The sequence below is a fragment of the Diaphorina citri genome, unplaced genomic scaffold (assembly GCF_000475195.1).
Source record: "Diaphorina citri unplaced genomic scaffold, Diaci psyllid genome assembly version 1.1 scaffold473, whole genome shotgun sequence".
In the NCBI taxonomy this organism is placed as follows: Eukaryota; Metazoa; Arthropoda; class Insecta; order Hemiptera; family Psyllidae; genus Diaphorina; species Diaphorina citri.
Genome location: NW_007377908.1, coordinates 156,611 through 165,769, shown reverse-complemented (window position 1 = coordinate 165,769; position 9,159 = coordinate 156,611). Strand labels below are relative to the sequence as shown.

The following is a 9,159-nucleotide window of genomic DNA, read 5'->3' as shown; positions in this document are numbered from 1 at the left end:
CATGTGCTACAGGCGTCGCCCCCTATGGCTAGCGCCATCTATGGAGCCGTACATCTTAGCCGACTGTTTGGTATGATGAAAGAAATTCAATCAATGTGATTTCTCAATTTTTACCCTTCAGATACCATGATCACATTGATTGATCTCAGGTACCATATCTTTTTGTACAAAACAATACAGAAAGACATTCATTTTTCTCCCTCAATTAAAATTTTCTTCGGAAAGGTGAGTGCATCCCAAAATAGCCAGCAGCACCTGTTATCCAAGACTGTTCTCTTTACCCCCAGCAGCAGGCTACTACGAGTATTATTGTGGTTAAATTCCATATGTCGTCTGGGGTGGAACGGTATGATGAAAGAAATTCAATCAATGTGATTTCTCAATTTTTACCCTTCAGATACCATGATCACATTGATTGATCTCAGGTACCATAGCTTTGTACAAAACAATACAGAAAGAAATTCATTTTTCTCTCAGTTAAAATTTTCTTCGGAAAGGTGAGTGCACCCTAAAATGGCCAGCAGCACCTGTTATACCTACGTAGTCCTGTTTACTAGGGCGAGCGTTTTGACCATGAAAATTAAAAAAAAAAAAAAAAAAAAAAAAATAAAAAAAAAACTTCAGAAAGGTGAGTGCACCCTAAAATGGCCAGCAGCACCTGTTATCCAAGACTGTTGTCTTTACCCCCAGCAGCAGGCTACTACTACGAGTACTATTGTGGTTAAATTCCATATGTCGTCTGGGGTGGAACCTGCGCCACCAAGTGAAACTAGTAGGTATATGCCAACCCACCTCTGTGGCCTAGAGGTGCTGGGTTTGAATCCCGACCAGGGCGGAAATTTTCTAACCAAACTTTTCCGTTCTTGGATAGGCATGGATGTAAAATAATGTGCTTGATGTAATGCGAAAGCGGTGCTGAGGTACTGTCCAACTTCAAAAAAAGTAGGTTCCTACATATGCCCTCGCTTAATTTATTTGCCTTCTAACTAACCAAACTTTTCCGTTCTTGGATAGGCATGGATGTAAAATAATGTGCTTGATGTAATGCGAAAGCGGTGCTGAGGTACTGTCCAAGTCCAACTTCAAAAAAGTAGGTTCCTACATATGCCCTCACTTAATTTGCCTTATAATAGTTACCTAGATATCATTTCCAAATTGTTTTCAGGTACTTCCTAATATCATCAAGACCCGAATCAAGACAACCCTGTTGAATAATTCAATGAATAAATAATCAGGGCACCCTTGGAATCTGCATGAAATCCAAAAGATATTGTAAAAAAGTGAAGCTTGTGAAAATTATACTTTATTTTCACTTTGTATAATACCTAGGTAAATAATGTAAATATCGTGTTAATATAGACCGGTAGGCGCTTCGAAATCTTGACGTTCGCGCGCCTCCCGGCACGCTTGATATGTAGGCTTGCCAAATATCCGAAATGTCGATTCGGGACGCGGGACACCCCCTGAAATTCGGGACGTTTGGCAAGCCTATTGATATGGACCTTCACAAAATTACAGAGTCAACGATCGAGTTGTGAATTTTCAATCCACCATGGATCCCACGCAGCCAAGATCCTAAACTTCCTAACTATCTTCAAAATACTGTAAAGCGACGTTCCTGAAATTTCCAGGGGGTTTTCTGTCTTCTACATGAACTTTTTTTTTGTTCTTCTCTCCGGACTACCTGCTCTATTTTAGGTAGTCCAGGCTCTGAAAGCTTTCGCTCTATTGAAATGTTCCTGTAATTCTTAACGAAATAATGTAAAGAGAGGTTCGGAGTTTTCCAAATCGCTATTTGGAAGACAGCCTAAAAAATTGAAAGTATTTTGGAGTCAAAAAGAAGAAGAAAAGTTCAAGTAATTAACTTTTAAAGTTATTTAAGTTTGTTTAATGTATAGTATAAAATGTATTTTGTACATGAAGTATGTAATGAAAAATGAAATCATATTTTAAATAAAATGTATCGTTTGCAGAATACCTTGCTTGTCATTTTCATTTGCTTATGGAAGAATGTAGGTATCTCGGGATCTACTTGGACTAGAAACTTGAAATAAAAACCACTGAATTCCTCAGATCACCAGTTATACAGGTGGTTTCATTATTTCTTTATGAATTTAAGAGTAGGTATTGGAATAAATCTCAGTTTTTTCTTGGATTGGGTAAAAGTCCAAAATGCATTTTACCATGAGACTAGATTAATCCGAGGGTAGGTAGGTGCTGAAAAATACTACTTATAAAAGTACATTACCTATATGCGATGCGACAGTGAGGCGCGGTGTCCTAGCAATAAACAAGCCGTTTAGCCGTTGCTAAGGGCATGGGACACCCTCGCTTATTTTGTTTACTCGTAACCAAGCAATGTTTGCTTCAAATTGATATCTGAAACTTGAAATTAGTTAAATAACCATGGACAGGATTTATATTCAAAGGAAATCATATTAATTCGTGAAGGCTTTAGCACCATTTTTTGCTGCTCATTTAGCCCGATCTAAAACTGTTTCGAGGACTACGAGTCTTGGAATTTGAATGATCATTGTGCAAACCCTACGACATTATTTCGGTAAGTGGACAAAGTTTCTGGAGAGAGAGATCTGTAATATGACGTGATTATACACTATTAGGTACACAGGGATTAAAAAAATTGATTTTTTTTTCAGGCTCATACCTACCTATTAGAACAGTAAAAAGTAAGTACCTACGAACCAGAGGTATAAAACGTAAAGTCAATAATACTTTCGTAGAGTTGTATTACAGATATTGCCTTGGACAAAAATCCCTCCTACTGAATTTCAATAAAGAGTCAATTACCTTTGATATGGACCTTCACAAAATTACAGAGTCAACGATCGAGTTGTGAATTTTCAATCCACCATGGATCCCACGCAGCCAAGGTCTCCGGATATGCTGGACATGGGAGACGCCACATCTGCGCTGTTCCTGGACCAGAAGTCAGAGACCGAACAGGATGGAGTCAATGTACCCGAACTTCCTTTGGACAATGGAGGTAACGGCGGGGATTCGAACCCTTTCTGAAAGTGAGAAAGGAAATTGAACATGTGGTACCTACTACAATTTTTGATTCCCAATTTTATTCTTTCAGTTCACAATGTCCCTCTATCATTTGTGTATCTTATACCTACTCGTAGGTAGGTAGGTAGGTAGGTAGGTAGGTAGGTACTTGTCTACTTTCTATTCTGTATGTTTCTATTACTTTTTTTTTTTTTTTTTTTTTTTTTGGAAGGTGTTGTTTTTTTTTTTTTTTTTTTTTTTTTTTTTTTTTTTTTTTTTTTTTTTTTTTTTTTTTTTGAAGGTGTGATCCGAATTGACTGATAGATATTTTCACAAATACCTACCTACAGGTGATTAAAATTTCGTACAAACTTTTCACAAAGTTTCACTAGAAAAACTTCAATTTCAGACAAAGCCTCCGTTCCATCACAGCAAGGCAGTATCGTGTCTTCGTTACTCGAAGACCAGGGCACCCACAAATCCTCCACCACGTCAAGCAAAACGTCGACCTTGAAATCGTCAATGTCCTCCGTGTGCAGGCGTCGAACCAAGACCACTCTACCGCGAGAACATGAAGTGTTCGATCGGAATAAGAGCTACGCCATTCTGGACAGCGTCCGGATGAAGATGAAAGTCAAGAAGGACCCCAAGTAATAATAGAATGGAATATACCTTCCTTGTTTATCCTGCTCGAACGAGACTAAAAAGTCCCTTTACGCCAGCAGTCTAAACAAGGTCTCGTGTATTTTATGGGTTCAACATAGTACAATTGTTTACAACAGACCTTGCTTAATTATTAAAAAAAAAGAAAAGAAAAAGGTGTACCTACAGATGGTGATTAATAAAATTAATAAAAGGGGTTTAATAGTAGTAAGTCAGAGACCGAACAGGATGGAGTCAATGTACCCGAACTTCCTTTGGACAATGGAGGTAACGGCGGGGATTCGAACCCTTTCTGAAAATGAGAAAGGGAATTGAACATGTGGTACCTACTACAATTTTTGATTCCCAATTTTATTCTTTCAGTTCACAATGTCCCTTTATCATTTGTGTATCTTATACTCGTAGGTAGGTAGGTAGGTAGGTACTTGTCTACTTTCTATTCTGTATGTTTCTATTACTTTTTTTTTTTTTTTTTTTTTTTTTGGAAGGTGTTGTCTCTCTTTTTTTTTTTTTTTTTTTTTTTTTTTTTTTTTTTTTTTTAAGGTGTGATCCGAATTGACTGATAGATATTTTCACAAATACCTACCTACAGGTGATTGAAATTTCGTACAAACTTTTCACAAAGTTTCACCAAAAACTTCAATTTCAGACAAAGCCTCCGTTCCATCACAGCAAGGCAGTATCGTGTCTTCGTTACCCGAAGACCAAGGCACCCACGAATCCTCCACCACGTCAAGCAAAACGTCGACCTTGAAATCTTCAATGTCCTCCGTGTGCAGGCGTCGAACCAAGACCACTCTACCGCGAGAACATGAAGTGTTCGATCGGAATAAGAGCTACGCCATTCTGGACAGCGTCCGGATGAAGATGAAAGTCAAGAAAGACCCCAAGTAAGAATAGAAAAGAATATACCTTGTTTATCCTGCTCGAACGAGACTAAAAAGTCCCTTTACCCCAGCAGCCTAAACAAGGTCTCGTGTATTTTATGGGTTCACCATAGTACCTACAATATAATGTTTACAACAGACCTTGCTTAATTATTAAAAAAAGAAAAAGGTGTACCTACAGATGGTGATTAATTAATAAAAGGGGTTTAATAGTAGTACCTAACTATAGGCATGTAAAGAGTAGGGGTTGATTTTTTTTTTTTTTTTTTTTTTTTTTGTTTTTTTTTTTTTTTTTTTTTTTAAGTAGGTCAATGTTTCGACCGACTTTTTCTTCCACGCAGGGTGGAGACTCTGAAAGCCAAGAACCGGTTTCTGGACACACACCCTCCCCGACCTGACCTGCCCCTGATGAAGTTCAGGGATCAGAAATACAAGGATGCTCTCCGCCAAGAGGCAGCCAATGTCATGCCACCTCCCCTGTCTGAGCAGTGGATTGATAACATATGCAAGGTGAGGTGGTATTGTCTATTTTATGTACGAAGAAGAACTCATATAGTACCTAGGTAGGTTCTTACCATAAATGGTATCTGCGGTAGAAAAGGGACTATTTCTGTGTCATTTTATCCAGCAGCTTTGAGGGTAGCCTACCTGCCTTGTAAGCTCTATAGAGTTTTGTAAGCTTTCTTCTATACTATCCTCCTTCTCTCTTTGATTTCTGGACGATGAGGTCTCAGTAGGTAGAGTTGCACCTCCCCTGTCTGAGCAGTGGATTGATAACATATGCAAGGTGAGGTGGTATTGTCTATTTTATGTACGAAGAAGAACTCATATAGTAGGTACTTACCATAAATGGTATCTGCGGTAGAAAAGGAACTTTTCTGTGTCATTTTATCCAGCAAGACAGCCTAGTTAGCTTTGAGGGTAGCCTACCTGCCTTGTAAGCTCTATAGAGTTTTGTAAGCTTTCTTCTATACAATCTATACTATCCTCCTTCTCTCTTTGATTTCTGGACGATGAGGTCTCAGTAGGTAGAGTTGTATCAAAAACATCTACTTATTTATTATACTTTCAGAAAATTCCCGAAGAGCTGAGAGCGCGCTATCCGGCTCTTGTCAAGCGATACCTGGAGGAACTGAAAGCTGAATATCTTAACACCTTACACGAGCTCAAGCTACAGATTATGTTCAGACCAAACGAGGGAGAGGAAGTACCTTTGCTATTCCATGCGATGAAATATGAGTGAGTCTTGTGCTGTTCCAAACAAAATTTTGTCGGTAGCCAGCCTAGTTAGCTTAGCTGGTACCGCGTCTGCCTTGTAAGCGCTAGTTCGATTCCCGCCCGCGACCGATTTTATCCTGATGGGATAATGTTCGTTCTCGGAATGGCTGGCTTTTTCCTATCCTGTCTTCCTTCTCTCTTCAATTTCGGAACGATAAGACCTTAGCAGTTACAGTTCCCTTTGTCAAACCTCTTTAAAAAAAAAATGTCGGTCGTCAATACAACGGACCAACCTCGTGGTTCGCATGATGGACTTGGGATGTGGAGGTTTGTGGCTCGAGTAAAAGCCAAGTCATGAAATTTATCTAGGTGTAATGATTATTGTGGAACGATATTTTTAATTGAGACAAGCATTGAAGTATTGTCACCAAATTTAACAAGCCACCCGCCTGAGAGACTGGGAAAAGCACGCAACATACCCAGATGGTCGTCCGTCCGGATACCAACCATACGCAACGTTGGTTATCTTCAGTGCACCATTAAAAATTCCTCCTGATTTTCAGTGTCGGAGGGAAGACCAGCAACTACAAGAAGTTTGAGATGAACCGGCACAAGATCGGAAACAACTTGTTCCTTCTGCTTCCTCAGATTCGCAAACTATTCAGCACTGTGGTGAGCACATTGCCTCACACCCTGGTCGACTTCACACGATACAGGCAAGTGAAACTTTTATCTGTCTTTTTTTATTAATAATCTTTCTTTCCTTTTTTTCCGGTAAAAGCTCTTTAATATAGGTACATACATTTTTTTCACCACATACAGGTAACCAGTCCCGATTTAAATTAGGTACATTTTAAGATTCTAATGATGGATTTCACCAATGACTTATGGTGGATTTCACCAACCTTCTTTCCAGCCTCAAACAGCCCCGTTAGCTTAACAGCCCTGTTGAGCCAATACAAAATAAATGGAACTTAACTGGCTGTTAGCTTAACAGGAGTTCTAATGACTGAATAAATATTGGTGAAATCCAACATTACTGAGAGATTTAACTAATAAGAGAATTTTCAATCATCCAAAAAGGATATTTTAATAATTTAGTTTAAAAAAAAAGAGTTTTTAATCATCAAAAAGGAGTTTTCAACGATCCAACAAGGATCAATGATCTCACAAATACTCGAGAAGTAGCTACTTCTCAAGTATTTGTGTAGTTTTTAGTGGTCCAAAAAGGAGGAGTTTTTAAAAGCTCCTTTTCTTATTATTAAAATATCTTTTTTGGGATGACTGAAAATTCTCCCATTAATGAAATCTCTCATTAAGTCATTGGTGAAATCCACTATAACCAACGTTGGTTATCTTCAGTGCACCATTAAAAATTCCTCCTGATTTTCAGTGTCGGAGGGAAGACCAGCAACTACAAGAAGTTTGAGATGAACCGGCACAAGATCGGAAACAACTTGTTCCTTCTGCTTCCTCAGATTCGCAAACTATTCAGCACTGTGGTGAGCACATTGCCTCACACCCTGGTCGACTTCACACGATACAGGCAAGTGAAACTTTTATCTGTCTTTTTTTATTAATAATCTTTCTTTCCTTTTTTTCCGGTAAAAGCTCTTTAATATAGGTACATACATTTTTTTCACCACATACAGGTAACCAGTCCCGATTTAAATTAGGTACATTTTAAGATTCTAATGATGGATTTCACCAATGACTTATGGTGGATTTCACCAACCTTCTTTCCAGCCTCAAACAGCCCCGTTAGCTTAACAGCCCTGTTGAGCCAATACAAAATAAATGGAACTTAACTGGCTGTTAGCTTAACAGGAGTTCTAATGACTGAATAAATATTGGTGAAATCCAACATTACTGAGAGATTTAACTAATAAGAGAATTTTCAATCATCCAAAAAGGATATTTTAATAATTTAGTTTAAAAAAAAAAGAGTTTTTAATCATCAAAAAGGAGTTTTCAACGATCCAACAAGGATCAATGATCTCACAAATACTCGAGAAGTAGCTACTTCTCAAGTATTTGTGTAGTTTTTAGTGGTCCAAAAAGGAGGAGTTTTTAAAAGCTCCTTTTCTTATTATTAAAATATCTTTTTTGGGATGATTGAAAATTCTCCCATTAGTGAAATCTCTCATTAAGTCATTGGTGAAATCCACTATAACTATTTTCTCCAGACTGATGGGTCACATGACTTTGGACAATCTCCTGGAGAAGTTCCAGAAGGACATTCGGGATGCTGAGATGCAGATCATAGGGACCTGGTATCCTAGAATCATTGCCTTGCTTACTCGCAAGGGAGCACTGGGGTCTGTGCCACCACAACAGTTGCCCCGGGTCCTCAAATGTGCAACCAACATTGTATCCATACAGGTAGAATAGAGCATTAGAATCTCTATAAAAGAGAAAATAATATGTTACCTATACCCTTAGAATGTGTTATATTTGTGTGTCCGAATTATTTAGAGCACAATAGGCTTGAACGCCGGAGGTCCCTGGTTCAATTCCCAGCAGTGTCGATTTTTTTTTTTTTTTTTTTCAGCTCTGTGTTTAGGTTGGTCCCTGGTTCAATTCCCAGCAGTGTCTGTCGATTTTTTTTTTTTTTTTTTCAGCTCTGTGCTTAGATTTCGGGGTGTACTCTGCCTCGCAGCTACTTCAATCGAGTGGCCTAAGAATATGTACGTTGTACGTAGAGCATGTAGGCATTCATAACGCATATTTTCCTTTCGCAACTTTCAGGTGGTCATGGTGGGAAATGATCCATTACCACCATGAAAATTGGGAAAGGAAAATGAGACTGTGCCCAACTCGGCTTTCGCTTTTTCAGATAACAGAGTTGGTACGTCGCACCATAGACAATCTCATCGATTCGTTTTCCAATAAGCTGACCACTCCTCTACTTCTATGTGAGGGAGAATATGCTGGTGTAGCCACCATGCAACCTACAGTAGTCACCATATCTGATAAGTACCAGAGTATTGTGGACCATGTGAGTATAGAATAGGGAAATTTATGGTGGATTTCACCTTTGACTTGATGAGAGATTTCTCTAATGGGAGAACTTTTAATGATGCAAAAAGGAGGAATTTCTAAAAACTCCTTTGTAGATGATTGAAATTCCCTTTTGGATGATTAGTGAAATCTCACATTAAGTCATTGGTGAAATCCATCATTAGTTGTGTTAAGCATAAATGCTTGTCACAAATGTCGTACCCCGCTTACTACACTATGCTAAATTCTATGACTTGACTTGGACTCGAACGACCAACCTCCACGTCCACAACAACAACAACAACAACAACAACAACAACAACAACAACAACAACAACAACAACAACAACAACAACAACAACATTAAGTCATTGGTGAAATC

The 9,159-nt window shown here is 38.5% G+C and overlaps 1 protein-coding gene across 1 annotated transcript; it reads left to right on the top strand.

Annotated features, from left to right (window-relative positions):
• Positions 1-2,418: 2,418 nt before the first annotated feature.
• On the top strand, positions 2,419-8,790 carry LOC113467412 (dynein heavy chain 12, axonemal-like). The gene is made up of 9 exons (XM_026823580.1): positions 2,419-2,560; positions 2,838-3,004; positions 3,419-3,659; positions 4,901-5,069; positions 5,632-5,798; positions 6,341-6,493; positions 7,171-7,323; positions 7,964-8,159; positions 8,614-8,790. The coding sequence occupies exons 2-9, from the start codon at positions 2,872-2,874 to the stop codon at positions 8,788-8,790; spliced, it is 1,389 nt and encodes a 462-aa protein (XP_026679381.1). The 5' UTR covers positions 2,419-2,560; positions 2,838-2,871.
• Positions 8,791-9,159: the final 369 nt, after the last annotated feature.